The sequence below is a fragment of the Strix uralensis genome, chromosome 1 (genome assembly GCF_047716275.1).
Source record: "Strix uralensis isolate ZFMK-TIS-50842 chromosome 1, bStrUra1, whole genome shotgun sequence".
NCBI classification, from domain to species: domain Eukaryota; kingdom Metazoa; phylum Chordata; class Aves; order Strigiformes; family Strigidae; genus Strix; species Strix uralensis.
The window spans coordinates 29,504,619-29,526,807 of NC_133972.1; the positions used below are offsets into that span (position 1 = coordinate 29,504,619).

Here is a 22,189-nt window from a genome sequence, read left to right on the forward strand (position 1 = left end):
TCACACTTCCTGGGGGTGTCCTTTAAACTGCACCTAAATCCCTCCCATTTACCATCAGCTTTCCCCTGAAACAGAAAATAAATCCTACGGTTTTATCAACTGCCATCTAAGAACGGAGGCACCTCCCAAGGTTTCAGTTGCTGGAACAAAACAACTTTTTATTTTGCAAAAAGGCTCATACACAGAAATATTCATAATCCTTTCTCTTTTTTCCCCCTCCACCACATGAGAGGTCAGAAGCGTTGGTACCCACAGTAAGTCCGCCTCCCAGACAAGCTTAGGAGGAAGCCAAGAGTGGGGCAAACCTGCCTGCCCCTCCTGTAGCCACCTCTCAGCAAGAAGACATCCCCCAGCAACAGCATCTCCCGAGTGGCAAAAGGCACCCCTCCTTTAGCATGATGCCTTCTAAGGTAGCCCAAGGCACACAAGTCCACAACCTCTCGTGACACCATCCCCTAAATACACATCGAGAATACACAGGATTAACTGGAGACAACCTAGGAAGAACAAGCACATATTTAAGCTCAGAGAGCCAGTCTAAAGAAACTAAAAAAAAAAAAAAAGAGTTTCTTACAGTCACATTTCAATAAATAGAGGGGAATCATAGTATTAGGCAGCTCTCCTTAACCTCAACTGAAAGTCCTACTTACCCTGGCTCCAACTGTTGCTCCAGTACCCCACTTTGTTGGTAGTCTCCCACGCCTGACGCGGTCAGCACATTATGCCTTCACCCACTCGCCCTCTGGCTCCCACCTCGGGGGCTGCCCGTGGTGGCCATCAGCCCTTGAGGACAGGCCACTGAAAATCTCTGTGGCTCACTCCTCCGCTGCCAGGTTCCTTCCTTCTGGCAGAGCAGAGCTGCTGAGTGCACCAGAGCCAGGCTGAACACAGCACGTAGTAAATCAAAACCTCTCTTTGCTTATGCTACCAATGACACCTCAGATTACTAGCACTTAATTGAATTTACTTTTTAGCATGCTTTTTACGTTTTGTTTTTCTATCAGCTGAGACAATAAAAATCAATTCCTGTAGGGCAATTTCATTTAGGTTTATATGGTGTTTTATATTCAGATTTTCAGTGCTGCAATATTTGAGTGGCAAATCCGTGGAGGACTATTTTTTAAGTACTTCTGTGAAATTAAAGCAGACCCATACTGAGGGTAGGCACTTTAACAAGCAAAATACTTTAAAAATGAAGAAGTATGAAGGAAAAATAATATCCTGGAGAAAAGTTATTTGGCCAGCTGAAGCAGATTCATTAGAGAGTTATCACATACATGCAAGAAACACAGCTACATGTATAAATATTTGGAGGATTGGTGACACAGATAAAGAGTTATTTAATTTCTTTTTTTTTCCTGCTGAGTTTTACATTGGATTTGATACAAAATACTGCTGAAATCTTCCTCTTGGGCAAAACTGCCTATCATATAAAAGGTCTTGATTCTAAAAAGTCTTCATGTGCTCAGCTTTGTCGATCAAGGGCAGTCGTGCAGGTCTACAAACTGTGTATAACTCACAGTGCATGAATTTAACCATGAGACAGGTTGGTTGAGACTCTGCATGGGTCTTGTGGACTGTCCCTCCTGCTCAGGCAGGGTGGAGCAGTGTGAGAACTGTTGTAGGCAGTAAGGGAAGACATCTCAACTACAAGCTAGCACGTTACCACTTCCCTGGACAATTATTGACTTTAAGATATTTTACTTTTCCCAAAGGATTTAATAAAGATCCGGAGATTTTTTTTTTCCCCCTTGCTGATGGGCTTTGCTGCTTTCTGGAAGCAGGAATGCTTATTTGGAGGAACAGGCCTTTAAAAGAGAAGTATCTAGTGTTAAGGAGTTCAGCATGGGGAGTAATTTTACTTTAGCAGCTTTAAATATTTCTAACAATTTTGATACTTCTAATTGGGCTGTGTAATAACATGTATGAATTAGTTGTCCATAGGCAAGTAACATGTTAATAGGTCTCCCTCCACACTGGAACAAGGCGAGTCCATAAATTTCATGGCTGTGTACTATGTGTCTAGTGGAAGTCTCTCGTTCCTGTTTTGCCAAGGTGTAGTGCAACACTAGACAGGGAATAGCTGCTCTGTACTTCGGGATATTCATTGATGACTGGAAGGTGACATTTTGATCCTTAATTCACCCACTTGAACATGTTTGCTTCTGCTAGACCTACAGAAGGTTTCCATTGACATTTCCCCCTTTTTTAATTATTAAGTGCCTCATCATCAGTTCCTGTTAGTGTTATTTTCTTTATTTTACCTTCTGCAGTGCTGGAACCACCCTCAGGGGCTGCACCAAGGGCGGTTGTGCTTCCACCCACCACCACGTTGTTGGGGGCGTTTGGAGATTGAACCAAACCCTCTTTGGTCCTGGAGGTGCCACCATATGTCCAAAGCAGGCATGTGTATATGTATATAAAACATGCATCAATCCACGTATATCACATATATACATATATTTATACTCTCAGGTGGGCAGGGAAGGCACCAGGCTGGCACCTGATTTTAAGCTGGGTTTCACAGTTGTGATTTTTTTTCTCTTTGGCACCTCTGCCCTGGCCTTCTGAATTGCCTCTCCTCTGGCCCCGCGTTGCTCTGCATATGTGTCCTAGAGGCAGCGGTGGGAGAGGGTCACAGGGCTGCAGCCAGCAGCTGTCTCCTCTCCTGCCATTCTGAGCCTGGCTGAAAATAATATAGGAGAAGGATTTATAAATAAGAACACCTGCAGCATTACCCTTCAGAATACATTCATCCATTGGCTTGATATAACCTAAGAAAAGGCAGGGTACGTCCTCCACAAATAAGGTCCAGCCATTCTGGTAAGAGTTGCGTTGTCTCAGCTCTGCACACATTTGGCAGGCTCCAGAGGGGAGAAACTTCCTGCTTCTCGATACTTTTCTTGTTACTGATTACATCTTTCTCCACTTCTCCAAAAAAATAACTTCTAGATCCACATGCAGGCTTCCAGGCTCAGCCTGCCAGGCTCCTGGGGGCATGGCAGGGGGGACGCAGAGAGGGTGGGAAGAGGAGAAGAAAGGACACACGTGCAGAGACAGTGTGCACCATGTCTTTTTTTTTAAAAGACAAGAAAACCCTTTGCACCAAAAAACCGCACAAAGAGTTTCGTAACATTGCATCTCAAGGCTCACAATTGCTGAAGCTGTGCCATGAACATGAAGCAGTGCTGCTGGGTCGGAAGGGCGATAGTCCTGTCGTTGGGTGAAGATCCGTCGTACGGGAGAGCACTACCTGCTGGCAGTTTACGCTCTACGTGTGGCTTCTGAATCCTGGAAAAATCCTTCTGGTTCTGTGTTAGGTTGAATTTGAACATGCCAGAGGCATGGCGGTACCTCCCGGGGGTCTGAGCAGTGGCAGGGGGCCTGTTGGGGGAGGAGGGCTGGTCCCCTCAGCCCCTGGGAGCGGGGGTTTCTGCAGGGGGGACAAGCTGGGGGCTCTGCCCCGAGTGAGCTGCAGGCTGGATTTAAAGCAGGCGCTGGGTGCCTCAGCTGCAGAGGGAGAACGGCATCACCCAGCCAGGCACAACCCCATGTCCTCCTTCCACTAGTTTTGCATCATTGCAACTTCAGCAGAACCACTGCCGAATTTCGCAGGGCAGGCGCAGGCCCAACGGCATCTGAGGAGTGACATTAGGAAGAGGAGAGGGAAGCCCCCTTGTCACGGGGTTGCCGTCATGGCAAGGAAGGAGGCACAACTCCCTTGGCTTTGCCGTTTAACATGCTGTCTTCCCAGGGTTACCTGTTCCCACTCACAACCGGGACCCTGGTACCCAGTGAGAACAGCGTGAAGCTGTCAGATCTGGGTGAGGTGCAGCAGTATGTCTGCTCAAACGGTTCAGCATCCTGCAGCTAGCAGAGTTTGTTTTGACCTAAGGGGGATGCTGCAGCATGTATACATCGCTGGAGGGAATTTGTAGCACATGAGTGCAGTGTTTATTTCTGTAATTATTTTTCTTTTAATTTCTTCTTGGGGTTTGACTGCAACTCTTGTCCTTCTGCTTCCAGAGTTTCAGTGCCACTCTGAAAATGAGACAGAGTTATTATGCCTAACAACTCCAGCTGGCACATAAGCAGGGCTCAAGTGACTGCTGTCATTTTTTGTCTGCAGACTTTGCTCAATCTTTTATACAAATTGAAAGAAAAAAGTTACAAATAGGGTTATGTTTTTTAAGACAAGTAAGTCTTAACACAGTACTACACCACACAAGTAATAGAGTCTTCTTCCACTAGAAAACTATTGATTAAAGTTATTCAAATTTGTATTTATTTTAAATAGATAAAATGGCAAATATACACAATAATGAAATATATTATTTCATGATGTATACTATGAAATAGAGGAGAATGAGATTATTTCTTTAAGCATATCAATTATTAAATTATCATAAAAGTGTATGTATATAAATAATTCCATGAGCCTTTCTGATTAGATTACCTTGATATGACAGAGCACGTTTTGATTATTCTTTGATGCTTTGCAATAAGGATTTAAATTCTAAGTAGATTTCAGGAAGATTTTCTTTTAAAACTGCAGCAGGAGGTAGTGGGTGGACAATACATAATGAAGCAGAACAGGAAACAGGAGAGACTTTTTAATTCATACAATTATTTTCCTGTGTGAAAGATGATGAAGTTCCCACCGGACACAGATTTTTTGGAAAGTTTTGTTCTTTTTATTAGATATGTAACATCCAGGGCATTTAATACTAACCATTTTGCTGCTACTTACAATACTGCTCCCAGAAAACCAACGGAGAGTGCTGTTGCGAACTTTGAGACCAGGAGATCTGCAGAGAGTATGTGTGCCTTAGTGTAAGTGCTGAGCACCGGGAACATGACCTGCTCTTTCACATAAAGGAGAATAAAGCAGGTTTTCATCCCTCTTTTTGCAAAGGTGGCAGCAATCTCTGGCTCTGGGGTGGGCTTTCCCTTCCTCAGTGAGATGTCAGCACACTGGTGAGGCAGCGATGGGCTGTGAGGAGCCTGGAGCAGAGGTGCCTTTGGTGTTTGGTGTGTCAGTGGGCTTAGCAAGGGGTTTGGGTCCCTGAAGCCTGAGTGAAGAAGCAGACGTAGGAAATGGGGAGCAGCAGAGAAGGAGCAGGGATGAAGTTTGCATGTGGTCCAGAGGAAGAGGAAGCAGGATTTTTGCAGGTCCTTGGTGTTAAGGAGTGATTGTTAGAGAAAGGCTCTTATAATTGAGAGGTGTCTGAGAAATGTAAATGGGGAGAGTTTGAAGATGAGCAAGAGCACAGTTAAGCTTTGCTATGAGCAACGTGTTCCAAAGCGCGATGGGCAAAAAGAACTTTCTTTGCCCTGTTTATGACAAGTGGAGAAAGGAGCAGGGCTGTATTGAAATCTGTGTGGTAGGAGCTCCATTCATGTGAAGAGACTCCATTCAGGGCCTTACAAAGGGTATGAGTCAACTGCAAAGAAAGGAGGCATTTCACAGAAACTGAAGTGTGACCCTTTGTTTTTCCTGACCCCAAGGTCCTCAGCGACACAAAAGGGGACCCCAGCACTGATTCTGCAGCAACAAATGCCTGTTGTGAGTGAGTGTATTTGATAAGCAGTGACAATAAGGAATGACCTGAGGTGCTTGTTTCCAGCCCTTGTTTCCCAAGGGACTGCCAAGGGGGGAGTCCTACGTGCAGCCCAACAGAGGTGAAGGAGATGAGGGTGCCAGAAATCTCTTCCTAGTGGAAGAATTTCCCTAGAAAACTTCTCCTGAAAACACATGATCTGACAATCCACATCTACTATTGGGACACCTGAATAGTGGGGTTTTTTTTGGACTCAGTTCTGCAGAATCTATAGAAGTAAATACAGCTTTTATTTAGCCGTTACATGAAGTGGGACTTTTCTAATTTAGGACTCGCAAGGGATTAGGATGGCTTAGTAGCCTTGTCTTTATTTCAGTCTTCCATTAGCCAGTTACTACTTTCTTTCACAATCAAAGTAGACATGAAAGGGATGTTTTGCTTTGCCCTTTTCATTATCCTGAAGTGCTGCAGGTCCCTATTAAAGTTCATGATGGAATTAGGGTGCAGAATGATGGATTTAAAGGTATCATAAAATCCTTCCTGGTAAATAGTAGTCCCCAAATATATTCCAGTTGTGACCTGAGAGAGGCTGCTGGAGGCGTCCCAACCAGCCATGCATTGGCTCTGCAGACCATTTGAGCTGAGGAAATGCATTTGCATATGGATGTCATGCTAAGGAGGCAGGCCAGCCCGGATTTCATTACTGCTAATGACGTGTGTGGGAGAAGTGATTTAGTTTATAGCCAGTGCCAGGCGTGGCACAATGAGGAAGTACTTAATTCATACAAAGCTCTTTCTTGCTTCTAAGACCTGAAAATCAAGGGGATTTCAAGCAGATCTGGAGGCCCAGTGTTATGTAATATGGTCTCGTTAGCACCGGGGGAAGAACAGAGCCGTGACTGAGGTGACGGAAGTGGGGAGAAGGAAGCTTCAGGATTTAGTATCGATGTTGTGGAGGAAACGATAGGACGAGAAATGAAAGGGAATGAAAACGAGAACAGAAGAAAGAGCAACTGAGGATGGAAAGCCAGCAGGCTGAGCTGGCTCTGCAGGAATCGTGGCTGCCAAGGCTGGACAGTTGGACTTCGGAGGTGCCAGAATTTTTACTCTGAGTGCTTGCTCAACTCAAAATGCAGGCAAGCGCATTGGGCCTGGGGCATGATGTCCAACTTCAGAGACAAGAGAAGTTTCTGAGAACTGGAAAGGAGAAAAGGACCCCAGGATAATGCTGGGGTTGGAGTAACTGGGAGTTGCTGCACTGTCTGAATCATCGCATGGCACCTCCGTACTCCAGTGGAGCTGCCTCTACTTTTCCTGCTGCAGTAGGCACTGCCTTGGGCAAGGTGGAGCAGAGAGGGGCCTGGGGGCACATTCTGGGCATGTACTTCGAGGGACAAAGAGATTACTATGCTCAGACAACTTCAGGAAGAGCTATTTGAACCGGGATCAGTGACTTGGGTGGCCTCTCAGCTGCAAGTAATGAATCAGTCAAGCAGAAGAAAGCAGCCAGAGAGAAGGAAAGGGTGAATGAGAAGGAGGAGTAAATCAGAGGGATTAATGCTGGAGATAAGACAGCCAGCAAGAGGGAGCATGCTGTAACAGCATGCTGAAAGAGCAGTTCAGAGCACGCACCGCACCCAGAGCGTGCGTTGGGCCAGAATTTAAAAGGTTGAGAGGGCCTTGAAGAGGGGCCCAATTTTGGAGTTTATGGGGCCTGACACCTCTGGCGTTTTATACTTACACAGTATCGTTGCACAAGGTAGCAGGGAAGAAGTGCTGTGAATTGCTGCCTGTTGTTTGGGCATGGGATATAACTGTGTATCCATCTGCAGCTCACACTATGAAAACCTGAAGAAAGATCTTTCACAAGAAATTATTCCTGCCTTACTCGTGGCGCAGCAGCTGGTTTTAATGGATTTTAACTGTTTGGCTGCAATCACCACAATGCATGTAATCAAAAGGGTTATGAGCTGCTGAAACTCACTCCTGGAGCAGCCTGGAAATGCTGTCTCTGGAAATACAGAATGGTTTTGGGTACCTTAATTTAAGCTACGTTGTTCTGCAATTTTCCAGAGAGGGAAATCAGCTGGTCAGTTGCACAGGGGGATGTGAAGGCCACTTCAATGGTTTGTGAATGTGTAAATACAGTTTGGAGAATTCCCTGATTTCTGCTTCATCTGAGTTGACCTCAGAGGGTATGGGACAGTACATTTATCTGGGGTTACTGGAAATTGAATATTGTTTACTTGATATTGCAACTGAATTCAGAAAAGCTGTCTTCTTTAAAGAACAAAACCCAGTTTTAGCATTTGTGTATCCCTGAGAAAATACTAGATTTGCTGAAGTGATGGCCTTTATATGCTGTTTTAGGACACCTGTATGCTATTGAACATTTTACTATGTGTGAGCCATCTGAATGATCTTCATACGCAGTTGTAGGAGGGCAGCATGTGGACTTCACCATCTAGAAGTTGTTAGAAAGATGATTTGTCATAAAAGAGGAAGCAGGAATCAGCCAAATTTGCAGAAGATCTGAAGAGCAAAGGTTAGACAGAATGACGTGCAATATTTTCTAGATGTAGGAAAAAGAAAAGGAGAAAAAGAGTCTATGCCAATACACTATTGTTCAGTGTGGCTCTTCTGGCAGACTGAATTCTGTTGGGGATGGCTCATTTCCCCTCAGCGACAACAGCAGGTTTCAAATAACACATCATATTTCCCAGGTTTAGCAGATGAAGAAAAAGAATTACTTGGGAGGCAAATAGAGCAGATTTGCAAATAGAGGAGAATGTTTTATGGCCAGACTTGCAAACATTTGGCTCCTGCAGATGCCAGAAGACTCTGCATCTGCTTTAATCAACGTGGGTTGATCCTTTCTGATTATTTCATTGAGATCCCCATGGCTCTTAAGGCAGTAATTTTATATTATCTAGGACAAAGCACAGTTCAGCTTCACACAGAGAGTAACTTACCTGCAAATTCAAACTGTGCATCTTTTTATGGGTAAGAAAGGCAAGTGAGAGCTGATGAAGTGAGAATAGACATTTATTAAGAATTCTGTGATTCCCCCTCTAAGGTATCTCAGCTGTCTTTCAGTTACGTCTTCATTAGAGATACCATAGGCTCTTCTGTTTATAATGTCTTCTTTATCTTTTGGCAAAAAAAAAGAAAAAAAAGATGATAGTAGGAATTAAAGACTTCTTTTTCAAGCAGGTTTAAAATATACCTGGGAAATTACTGCATTATGCTCAGCTGAGCGTAAATAAAGGCTGCAGAGTGGCAGACACTTAAAGTAATTCATAAGAAATCTGAAATTGCCCATTAATTGCTGTCTCAGGGGATACAGGTCTTTTATGGCTGGAATCTCTTCAGCAGATGGGATAAGAGGAGAGGTAATGCAGTGACTGTACTGGGCAAGATGCAGTTGCTCTTTTTAATCCTTTTACTTCTTTGTTGTATTTTTACAGCAGGAAGGGTCCCTTCAGCCATGGAGGTACTTCGTGGCAAGTTGTATGGTGGAAGCAACTTCCAAGGGAAGCACATCTAACAGTTGTCCTGAGAAGGTGTTCTGGCTCAGAGAAGTCTGAGTTTTAGGTTTTGTTCTGTTTTGGTTTTGAACTGTTAACTGCTCTTTCACATCTGTATTTAGGATATGCTGGCTTCAAAATGTTGTACGGCTGGGCTTGTAAAAGTTGGCTTCTGCAGACACCGTAAGACTCTCCGTTTGCTTTGATCAAAAGGGACTGATTATTTCTTTGAGATCCCTGTGGTTCTTGGGGTAGTTATATACACCACCTACAATGAAGTCAATGTTCAGCTTCCCTTTGCTCAGAGGACACCTCACCCGGAGATTCAAGCTGTGCATCTGTTCAGGTATTAGCAATGGCTGAGAGAAAATCAAAACAGCCTGGAAATGCTGAGCAGTGCAGTGGTTGGCGTGGAGGCCCTATGATGTCACCTTGACTGCTTTATGTTTCAGGATGGTCGGACTGGGTTGGAGGGTAATGGGATTGGGACACCCTGTATGTTTATACTGTCCCTGTTGTAATGTATCTTCTTTAAGATAAGATCTTCTTTAAGCATAAGAGGCAAGGAGAGAGGGGAGAGGGCAGGCAAGCACTCTATATAGCATCTGTAACGTTCAGTTATATGAGACAGGGATTTTCCAATATGCCTTGCAACACAAAGAGCATTTAGATATCAGCATCACAGTATATATTTTCTAAATCACAACACCCACACATTTCCTTAGCCAAGTAGAAGTTTTCCTTCTATGGCTGCATATCTAAAATTAGCCTGAAGGTCAAATTTGAATAGAAATACCCTTGCCATTGAACGTGCTGGGAATGACTGGTGCAATGGGCTCAATTTTCCCATAGAAAACCTTCATTTATTTTTTCAAATAACGGTTGCTTTTACAATTAAAGAGCTTGGAGAAAGGCAAAATGAGGCCTGCTGTATAAAATCATCATCAATATTCTGCTTTCACTGCAAGGCTATTTTTATAACCAACTATTTTAAATGCAACAAGATGGATATAGTGAAGCCATAGTATAAAAGATGCAGCAAGAGGCTTCCGAAGAGCTGAGCTGAGCAACCTGCATGTGAAAGAAAGGCCTTAAAATCTGGAAGATGTTTGTATATGAAAGATATACACAGCGAAGAATTCTAAGTTAAGAAATGCACTGTTGAGAAGAAATGAATAGTTTAGGTCTAAAAATAGTTGCTTAACCTGCAGTTGTATTATGTGAGGACTATGCAGCCTATACTGCACAAACGCAAAAGCACTGTCTTGCAAGAAGTGCATTTATCAGCCACAGTGTTTTATTGAGTGCTTTAATAATACAAGTGTACATCAACTGATCCACAGTCAAAAGTGGCAGGTCCCTAAGAAATTTACAAGCACTTTTTTTTTTAAGTAAATCAAAATACATATTAATTTGTTCAACGCAATAGCCTTTTGTGTGGGAAACAGAAGGCTAGTGATAAACACAGTCTTAGTAATGCACAGTGATTCTTGATTTTAAGCTTTTATACAAAACTTGTTCCCAGTAGCATGCACCCACCATTAAAGACTTCAGTACAAAAAAATAACCCTAAACACTACATTTAAGTAGAAACGAGATATAATTCTGAATTTGTTTTCCCAAAAACCACGTGAAAGAAAAAAAAAACCCCACACATTAATACAAAGCTTTGTGACAAAGCTCTATACTATTACAGATCCAACATTCTTTGCACTGATAACCAAAATTCCCTGTCTACATTTGAGGGAAACAACTTTCAAGTTAACAGAACAAAAAACCCCCAACAAATAAAAATAAAAATAAAACCAAAAAGAAAGTAAGGACAACCTTGTCACAAAATGGTTCAAAATTTAATAAAAAATAAGAATGAAGGGGAGGGCTATTGATGCACTTAGTGAATGTGCTTGCACAGGTCCAGCAAATCCTAGAGTAGGTTCCTATGTGGCATATCGCTTGGTCCACTGTCTGGCCATTCTGTCGTGCTCTGCTCTGTTAGTCATATACTGAGTGGCAATACTTCCAACCAGGGGGTCAGCTGAAAAGGAAACACAAACCATGAAATACTTGTCAACCTTGGAAGGATGAAAAAGCTATTCTTAGATCCACATTCATTCAGTTCTTTTAGGTTTAACTGCAAGAACAAGGTGCCTACAAATACTAGTCCCATTTTGAAAGCATGCTTGCATACAGGAAGAAAGGAAGAAGGAGATGGGGAGGGGTTGGCTGGCAATCAGCTATATGTTTCTGGTAAACATATAACTAAAACCATTTTCCAAAATTCTGCCTCACAAACAGATGTTCCAATAATTTTATTTTGAGCTAAAAGTCACTTTCAGGTGCTGAGAATAAACATACCGCGTCATTTATTCATGGTATTGAACTCCCACAAATATCTATACTACCACCTAAGAAGAAGATGGGTTCTAATTCTATTATCAGGTTCAATGTTTTTTTTTTTTGTTTGTTTTGTTTGGGTTTTTGTTTTTTAAATACTTTTAGTTTTAAAGCATAAAGGAAGATAAGGAATTAGGACAGTAAGTACTATTTTCAAAGTAACAAACGTTAATTCCAAACTTTGGGAACTGGTATTTAATTTATGGGATCTTTCTGAACATTCATGCTCAGATGATTTAGATGCTGCATGATTTGGTCTGGATCTACAAATTACTTCACAAATAATTAATCAAAACCAGTCAACCCTCTAAGAAAAACAAACCAAGACTAGACTTTCCCAGAAGTGACTGTATGTAATCAACATTTTTTTTTCAGACAACATTTTTCTCTTCTCCGTTTAAAGCAGACAAAATGTATAGAAATGTTCCCTTTTTTGGGGAAACCCATACTCTTGATATTTCTCCTGCAACACTAAATTTCCTGAGATTGTACCATGCAAGTTCAGAAGCACTGATACCATGTTTTTTCCTGACTTAAGACAGATGAACATGACTTCTTCTGAAAGCCAGTTAATAATCAGCTTTGTGGTTGACTGAAGATGGTCCCATTGAACAATATGAATCTTGGCTTCCCCGGTCGTAATCTGAGTGTGGTGTTTGCATTATTAACCACTGAAATTCCTGGGACTAGATGTCAGGCCTTCCACAAAGCAGAGTAAATCTGGGCTTTTTTGTTTGTTTGTTGACAGTAAGAGTTTATGATAAGAGAAATACATCGGTTTAGCCAAAAATCAATTGAATGGCTTACTGCCAATATTACTGAATATTAGTGAATAATAGCTAATGAAAAAATCTTTTGCTTTGAAAAACACTTTCAGGAAGGGCCTGTGATTTGAATCTTAGGTTTGCACCTTCTAAATCAGTAAGGTGAGTTATCGCTGTGACTGCAGTGTACTAAGTCCCTGTAGTCTCAGTCCTTCAAACACTTACTGCATATGCTTACGTTTAATATCTTAATATATCCGGAGGAGGTCACTGAGGCCTGCACTTTGCTATTTTTACATACATGAGTGTCAAAGAAGCATATCTGATCTAAGAGACATTTTAAAAGTTTCAGACTATAAAGTATATCACCTTTAACTCCTCAGCCAAGGAGAAGAACTATATAGGGGATTAACAGAAGGATTTTGTTCTGTGCAAATAGGAGGCTAACAGTCTACAGGTATTTAAGGAGTGCCAAGTTGTTCATGGCTGGAATGAGGTTTGAGAAACACTGCAGTGGGGAACTTGAGCAATGGGAAAGGGCAAAATTTCTCTCAGCAAAAAATTTAGGGAGTAGCCATAGGGAAACTTTGTCATAGTGTAATGTAGCCTGGGGATGAGCCTGACAGCACTGCTGTGAATTCCCACACCCTCCTTGGACGTGACACCACTGTGCAAAGAAACACTTTCACAGACCCATGGAGAAACGGAGACTAAGGGTTGAACTTGGAAGGAATCCTTGGAGCAAAATTTGATGAATGTGCCAGTTTTCATGCTGTTGGGGAATGTGAGGTTTGGCTTCTGAGGCATCTGGCTGTGATGGGTTGCAAGAATATTATGGCATTATCATCTGGAACGCAGCAAGTGCTTAATGAGGTTTAGTGCGTAAAGTGCTGCCACTAAGACCTTTATAAAACCTTATGTGAGTCAGTGAAAAGTGATGTGCTATAGTAAAGGTTTACCCAGTTCAAATCTGAAAGTCTTTTATGTGTGGGATAAATGTTTCGTGAAAGCGTGTCTTTCACACTGAGAGCTGTAAATTAATTTCCTTTATACACTGAAAGGATACTGAGGATCCTATCATCATCCCCAATCCTGGATGATAGATTACAACGTTTGGTTTCTTAGTGTGGGTTTCCATCTATATTTCCTTTTGGGAGCAAGGAAATATTTTAACAACATACATCTTTGCAAGAATTTGGAAGGGACAGGCCCTTCCTCTTAACTCCTCCCAGCATGGGAGAGTGTCTACTTTCTTTTGAGGTGGGAGAATCAATGAGAGAAGTTCTTGATAAGAACATGTGGAAATCTGTTGAAGCCCGGTGATGTAGGGAACTGGTCTGTTTATTTATGCATATATTCAAGCCTTTGTCTTTGCAGTGTTTTGTTTGGCAGTTGGGAAAAGAGCGGAGGTGACAGCCTGCAAGATGTCTGAGGTCTACATAGCATTTTTGTAGGTATGTAAATTCCCACCGAGAGTGACCTGTGAATCAACTGTCATTTTGGGGTGCTTCCCTCAAGTCAGTGTCTCCCTCCATCAGTGTCTGCCCATGTGAAGCAGGACTGCTGAAGCAAAGAGAGGTCCTTGCCTGCTGTAGCATGAGCAGGACCAGCTATACCCACAGCCAGCTGCCAAGCCGACGCTACTAAAAGGTGCTCTTGGTAATAACAGTAATAACATTGTTCTTTGCAGTTTGGCTATACCTTTTATTTGGTATAACAATACTGAATAAATTAAGAACAAACCCACAGCTGGCAAAGTCACTTGATCATATGAGACTCCAAACTGAAGAAACAGAAAAATAGTTATTGCCAGAGAGACCCAGCTATTTCACATCCCTGTCAGAGGGTCGGGAGGTGTGTTGTCATTATATGTTGTTATTTATGAGGGCATTAATAAGGACTGTTCAACAGGTATTTGAAGAGCTGGCTTATTTTAGCAGTTCCTGTGAATCCGTAAAACCACCAGAAGACACAACTGCTTTGTTTGGGAAGTCAGGACAGCTGGTGAGGAGGGAAATTTTAACTTCAGACCAGAGCCACCCAACCAGTGGCACACTGGCCAATTCAATGCAGCACACTGCATTTGTGCTGGAGGACATAAGGACGATGTGTCAACTCCAGAAATGCAAATGGTCTCTTTCTGCACCTGCATGGGCAGCTTCAAGCCCAGGCCATATTGCCCTTGGTGAAGGAGCGAGCCGGCTGGCAGGCCCAAGGAGACAGGTCTCCCAACACTTAATGACTCATGAGTCACCATCACTATGCAGTTCACAGGGATGGGGCAATAAACTGGAGATTACAGGATAAATTGAAGCACCTTAATTAAAACAATTAAAAGATTTAATTCCCAATATGCACGAGCCTTGGTTATAGTGTCCAAGACCTACAAAATAACAAATACAAGAAAGAAACAATAATTCCCACTTATCCCCTAAACTAAGTAGCACATGGCTGAGCACCACCTGGTTCTCAGCCGGGCTGCACTATTTAAGGAGTACTGTGAAATCTCCATTAGTAGGGCCAAATATGTATTTATAAAACAACTGCTGTGTAAACTGTCTAATTAAGAGATAAAAAGGAATACTGGATCTCAAAATTCATAATTGAGAATTTTTCCCATGTTTCCATTTCTCATTACCATAAAACTGTTTCTTATTTTCCATTTGTATGTATCTGTGGTTTTATTCTTGATGTTAGAAATTTGTTTGCATAATCAGTAAACCACTCTTGCTTTTTCTTTTATTTTTGTTTTAGAAGTAGTGTGATTCATCAGTGAATCAGGGTTCATTTCAGAAATTCACTCCAAATGGGACTGTGTCCAAACAACAATGAAAACCAGGGGATCAGAATATAAAACTACACCAGAAATGTGTTATCAGAACAACCTGGTGAAAGAAATGAAAATAAAACTACAATAAAATAGTAACAATAACAGCAAAACTGCAGCTCCTGGCCTGCCGGGAGGTGTGTCCTTTGGGACCTCTTGGATCACCAGATGCATGGTGACTGGCTTGAGAGCCACAGGTACCCCATCCCTCAGGGTACTGGAGCCTCGGGAAGCTGGGACGAGGCAGAGTAATTGCGTGTGGTGCTCAGCAGCACCGAAACTCGGGAGCAGCATTGTGGGTGGTGCTGGCTGCGACAGCCACGTGTGGGGAGTTGTGCCGTGGTGCATGTCACCAGCTCACCAGAGAAGCTGCTGCAACTCTGTGGACATGGAAATCTTAAGGGCTCATAATTTACTGTTCCTTCTAGTCCCTGACTCTCACTCTAGAAATTGGCCCTAGGACACCTCTGTAACTGTTAGCCAGTTTAAAGAAAAAATTTTATCCTATACTCTGATTAGTTCCATGTAAAATTGAAACATATCAGGAGTTACAGCATCAAAATTCATGTTGAAGGACTGCACAATAGTAATGAAAATATATAAAAAGAGCACCAAATTAAACAAGCATGGACAGAAGCTAAGGTTCAGCCATGTACCTCACATGGAAAATGTCAATCAAGAGAACTAAAGTATGAAGAAAAGCTTCTGGATGATTTATAGGAAGACTGCAGCTGCTAAATCCCCCCTCACCTCACCATATGTAATCCTCATGTTGTATCAGAATTCATGAAATCACTCTGTATTTAAACGTAGTTTTCAAAGCTGGGCAAGCTGGAGCTTGTCCCTAGCTTAAAAAGGTTGGATGTGCTGCTCTACAATGCCTTGTCATCTTCTTTTGCAGCCACTTAATATGACTGTATAAGGAAGAACATTTGTGTCTCATGTCTGTTGTAAGGCTAATCAAATTTACAGCCCAATTCTAGGGAGTTAATGCTATTGGGGATTTGGATGAGCTGAGATTTGGTCATTATAAAATTTCAGCTGTGTTTAAAGCTAGTTATACTGCTTTATCATTCAGAAGACAGACTATAATTCTTCTTTAAAACTACTTTTCCCCCAAATAAATGAAAATATATTGCTATACTGTATTTTACTCCAGTTGTATTTTTACAGCTATTTCTATGTCAGCAAATAGCAATTTCAGAGCAGAATTCATCTCCTGGGCTTTTCAATGCTCTTTTAAAAATACAGCAAACATACTCTAGTGAAATAAAAAATGGAGATGGTGTGTTTAACAGCTTGATTTCAATGTGCCTTCTCCATCAGCCACATGATATGCAATGAAATTCCAATTGGTAGTGCCAACGTGGTTAAAGAGACACACATTTAGACTTAAAATGTACATTATGGGTGTTTGTATGCATTATATTTTTTTTTATGAGCATTTATAAAGTAGAATTATATTTCTATTGCAGTATTTTACAGTTTTAATAGAGAACAGCCGATGGAGCAAGTTATTACACCATCACACGTGGGTTCTCAGAGAGATTTCTGGAGCACCTTAAAAACTCAAAAAACCCACAGCCCTATAAAAATCTCACAGTTTCTCTAGCCAAACATTTACAATATAGGGTTTTTTTTTTGTTCAGGTTTAGATTCAGTTCGGTATTAGGGGGAATTTGGAAGAATTGGCCTCCAGCTCAAGAAGCAGAATTGAACTGGAAGAATTTCCAAAGGTTAGATGCAACTTGAAAGGTCTTACTCCATCTCCTAAGATATAAATGACTCCTTTCTCATAGCTGTGAGGGCATCCCATTGAGAGGCTCTATGGAACTGCCTGTACTGAAACATCAGTCACCAAAAATTAAATCTGCTTCCTTTTCTTGGGACAGGCTGTGTGAAATATAGAAGAAAACAAACAAGTAATTTTTTAGTTATTTGAACTTCAGGTACACATTTAGAAGAGCTTTTGGTTTATGGAATACTAATTGGTTTTTTTAGGGCTGCTTCTCTTTCCAAATATTCTGCTGTATTTCTTTTTCAATTAAAAAATGGGGAGTGCTTGGGTTTTGTGCGCTTTTTTCTAGGAAAAGTCCAGGTGCTCTGTATGTCATCTATAGGATATCTGCCTTGGAGTCATCTTTATACAACAGCACAGGTAGGATTGGTTGCCTTGAAAGTTCGTATTTTCAGTAACTACGTTTTGTTTGGTGATTTCAGTGCAAATAGCAGTGCAGGACAGAATATATTCCCATACTGGTTTGCAGTGAAAGTTAGGTTTTCTGAACCAAATTTTTGTGGTTTTTAATATTATACCAACTGTTAAGAATTAGGTCCCAAAAGGCAAACTAAAAAAAAATTAAGATTAGGAAAAAAGCAGAAACTAATAATTCACTGAAACACCAGTTTTCTTAACAGCAAATGGTGACAGCTTGGTGCACACCAAAAACATCCTTAAACTTAATTAAAAAGATTTATTTAATATCTAATTATATATTCTTACGTTGCTTTCAGTGGCATCCGGGCTAGTGTTATAACACCAGTCAGTGAAAACTGCAGACAAAGGCAGTGTGAGAGATGCTATAACAAATATGTCATAGAACAATTTAATACTCCAAGAGGAAGAGATTAAGAGAAGATGAATTGTTTGTGAGTAATTTTATTTATAGTGTCCCTTTGCCTCAGGAAGTTTCCATAGTTAGCCACATGTCACCTGTTTTAAACTTAATGAACTCCTAGAAGACCATGTCAAGGATACTGTGAGTCTTGATGTGGAAAATGAGGTATGTGAAATGCATCATAGTATCCTTCAGTGATCTTACAACAGCAGTGTTGCTCTCTTTTGCTATCATTAATAATAATGCACAGACTAAGTAATTCTTTGGAGGCAGAGACAGGTGAAGTGGCACACTGAATTACTCCACTAACCTTTCAGCTTTGAAAAGAGTGCTCAAAATCAGGGCACAAGTGAAAGCGAGTGCAGCGCAGCACTAATCCCTGTTTGTGCGGCAATAAAACTAGCCTCGCGGTTGGAAGTCTGATCAACACACGCGTAGGGACTGGAACAACAGAGTGATTCAAGTCAGAACAAAGGGTGGCAGCAGGGCTCTGAATTGCTTTACACACCCTACAAGCTGAACTACAATTTATTTCTGACTTTCATAAAATCACAGTTCCAACTATCCATATAGAATGTATTTAAACATCTGTGAGGGTCTTTGTACAGAAGAATGATAAAGGGATCAATAAACACTGTAAAAAAAAGGAGAACAAATAAAATTAATTGTTTCAGTAAAGAAAAAAGGTAATCCTCAGAGGAGAAAGGAACAAATTCTAGAAAGGTCTAATGTCTACGAGGAAAAAAGTCAGTGAAGCTGTTACCAATTTTAGCAATTATAGTTTACAGCAGAAATCATATGACATGGAGTATAATGAAGCCTGCTTCTCATTTCAGGAATTAGTTTTGCAGATTTGTTGGTCACATCTCAACACTCAATAGAAAAAAATCTAACATATGTAGGCTATGTCAGTGTGCTAAAACCTCAAAATATGTCTGCTGAAATTGCCTTACATGTGCCTCATTAGGCTGGCTACCATGGTTGACATGGCTTTGACAACGTGGACAACCATATGACCTTCAAGGGTTGTTCCCACCAAAGGAAAGTAAGAAGAGATGCAGTAAGATATCCTTTGACATCACATTCTTACATAGAAGGTGATCCAATGTGTTGGAGGTAGAGGAAACAAAGGCTAACTTTGTTATGACACTTCCCAGTTTCAGGTAAAACCCAGGATTGTCTTTCCAGGTATAATGTGGGAGATAAGTAAATACAGGGCAGATGCATAAGAACTTGAGACACAATCTTTGGAAACTGATCTGGATGTTTACACTAACCACCTCTGCATCTAGAGAACTAAGAGAAAACTATACACTGTAGCTTAGGAACTGTGTAACTTTAAAGCCTAAGTTTGCCAAAAGTTTTTGTCCCTATATAGGAAAGCTGACCTAGTGGTCACTGTGCTAAAGCAGGGCTAAAGGAGACTTAGTTTTGCACCAGGCTTTCTATGAAGTTGTGTCCACCAGTACATCCCATAGTCCTGGTCACTCAGTCATCCAGTCCTTGGCTACCTCTCTAGCTATACACCTAAAGTCTTTTTCCTGGGAGAAATCAGACCAGGTGCAGGAGGAGAAAGTGAGGGTGAGGTAAATCATGGAAGACCCAGAGGTTTTGTTCTGTTGTACAGCCAAGGTGTAGCCAGGGTGCACATCTGGGCAGGTAAGCAGGGAAGTGGTCATGTCATACTGCTCGCAAGAGATGAAACTCCAGAGTGCTTCTTGGTCTTCACAGTTTGCAAGTAGTCATGATGACTCCAAGAAAATTAAGTGGTCTTACAGTGGTGCCTTAGTTTCCCATCTGTAAAACTGGACTAATGCTTCTCCATCACCCAGAATATTCTGAGAATAAATATGTTAAAAATTGTGAGGTATCTGGATACTGTGGTAAATGTGGCTGTATAGAGGTGTGTCATAAAGAGACTGATATCCATGACTTGACTCTAAAATTTCAGCTCTGTAGAATTGTCAGAGACACATTTGACTTCTGTTAGTCCATACAATGATCGAAGTTACACAGATATTAAGGCATGTGTGACTTGACTCCAATGTCCAAACTGTTGTCTGGAGAAAAATGTTACCTATCTTTAAAAATAAAAGAGCTCTGCAAATCCAGTTTAGAAAACATCCATTTACTAAAATACCCATTTTGGATACATGGAAGAAGAAATTAATTCCTCTCTCTAGACTTGCATTTGACTGCTGTCAGGCTACCTACCACAGATCTGTGTGAAATATGAGGCTGCCTAAGAAAAAGATGTTTCAGAAATAAGGAGTATTATCTGGCCCAATTTTACTAACATGGCTCTTAAAGGAAAAGTGTTGGCAGTGATTCATCTCTGTATCTTGCCAAGGGAAATCATTCTTGTTTAAAGAGTAAGGTTTTTTTCAGTCTTCGGTTTTTAGCACGGTTTCTATAAACTTCACTGGTTGACTGAGAGTTAGCTGAGGCAATCATGGATCAACGAGGCAGAGTGTACTGGTCTTGAAGAGTTGTCTTTAATTAAGGAAAAACATTCACCTATTAGAAGTGCCAGCATGCTGTAACAATTAAAGTTCTGAAATAACACACTTCATTTTGATGCTTGGATGCACCTCAGAATTAAAAGCACAGATACATTAGCAATGTATTGGTTCATAATAATGAACTCAATTGAGAAACAGTCATTGTTATTAGAAAAAAAATAATAAAAAGGTGTTTGTAAATAAGAACTTGATATGAAAGACATTACATGGCACATGGCTTGATAAAATTTGCAGGAAAAGTTACAGCAATACGCATTTACCTTGTGGAAGATGACTGAGTGGAAAATAAGGAAATCACAGCAGTTAGATCTTAAAATGCTGTCAAGCAACCAAAATGCTAAAATGCATAAAGTAACTGGCATGTATCCATAAGGTCGTAACTGTATTTTCAGAAAAACAGTGTGGATGGTAAATTTGTCTGAAGATTTCCTAAGGGATGGATAGCTATTATATAGGAATTTCAGTGTGTTTAGCATTTCTTTCATTTAAAGAAAAAAGAAGCAGTTTTCTTCTAGATTTGTCTCTTCCCACTAATCATCATCTCCAGGCAAACAAGTGACCTATGGGTCTTACACATCCTGAACTAACAGTTTAATCCCAAAGCAACTGGGTGTAAAGGCACTCCCTGTGACCGTGCTTTGTGCAGTGTTAGACATCCTATAATCACATGTACCAAAAGTAGATTACTCTGTAAGAAAACCAGGTGGTCCAATAGGATCCACTTACCATGTGGATTCCCAGGGGATGGGGAGGGGAGGAAGTGTTACCGCATGGTCTGGTCTTTGGTGGCATTTAGACACTGAGAGAAAAATGAGTCCTAAAGGCATCTTCACTTTTACGGGAAGGGTTTGAATGTGAGCAATACCACAATCTTCAACTTAAACACATCAGGATCATTTTAGGTTAGATGCAGGAGTCATCTGAATCCTGCTCTTGAACTTATCCCTTTGCTCCTTTATTGCAATTAATCCTTGGAGTAACTAGAAAAGGCTACATATGTTACGAATGCTGCTTATTTTGGTTTAATCTGATTTTCTCCTTCTGGTCCTATTAAATCTTGTTATTAATTTGATGCATTTAAATCCAAAATTGTTTTTAGAAATCCCATACAAACTGTCAAATGAATGCAAGAGAGTTGCATTTACAAAAGCGGGGGTTGATGAAGAATTTTATCCCTACTAAAGGCCTGTAGGACTCTTTTTCATAGGCCAGGGCCTGAAATCCCTTGGCAAGTTGGAACATCCCTTGGAACAGGAATAGGAACTTAGGTGTGCCTTGCATTAATACACCTCTTACTGTTACCCAAGAATTACTCAAAAAACAGTCAGGCCTCTCCATTCCTTCTCTATACTTCCCTTTCTCCTACGGAACATGTGGAAGGAAGTCACAGGCTGTATCTGGCTCAGACGTGTCTAAGTTTATATCTGCATCAAGAGGTAGTGGAAGGAAAATGCCTGGAAACTAATTTGTTCAGGATTTTTGTCAGTACGGCCCAGATGCTCTCTTTGATGGGGCTGGCTTCTTGGGGCTTTTCTGGACTGCAGGCATGGGTCGTTTGAGCCAGGCTGTGTGCGTGCATGTTGGGACCGTGCCTCACATTGCCATCTGCATCTGTGGTCCATATTATTTGGGAGGAGGCGGCCCAAAATGCTACTGCACTATAAATGTAGGAAATAGGTGCCATCTCAGCAGAGTATGGGACAGGGAACTCTGGAGTCAGTCTCACTGCTAACGTGTATGCTTGACAAGTTTCTGACAGTTCGGAGTGGTGAACTCTGATCCCCCGAGTGCTGCAGAATTTGCAGTAATACTGCCCTACCAAAAGAGGTATCCAGGGAAGATGCTTGTTCCAACAAACAGTGGCTGAAGGAAGTATGAAAACTAGAGTAGCATCCTGCCCTGAATATTGGTACAGGTCAGTTATGGTCATATTTCTGGAGGCTGATCACTGAGGTGACATGGGTTATCATATGAAG

General features: G+C 41.3%; 1 protein-coding gene across 2 annotated transcripts in view; it reads right to left on the reverse strand.

The window, feature by feature from the left end:
• Positions 1 to 10,363: 10,363 nt before the first annotated feature.
• Positions 10,364 to 22,189, reverse strand: part of UBE2E2 (ubiquitin conjugating enzyme E2 E2) — a 219,976-nt gene continuing 208,150 nt past the window's right edge. For both annotated transcript variants that reach the window (XM_074891803.1, XM_074891793.1), the window contains exon 6: positions 10,364 to 11,123. In XM_074891803.1, coding sequence (XP_074747904.1) covers positions 11,026 to 11,123 — 98 coding nt within the window. In that variant the 3' untranslated portion in view covers positions 10,364 to 11,025. The remainder of the gene's footprint in view (positions 11,124 to 22,189) is intronic.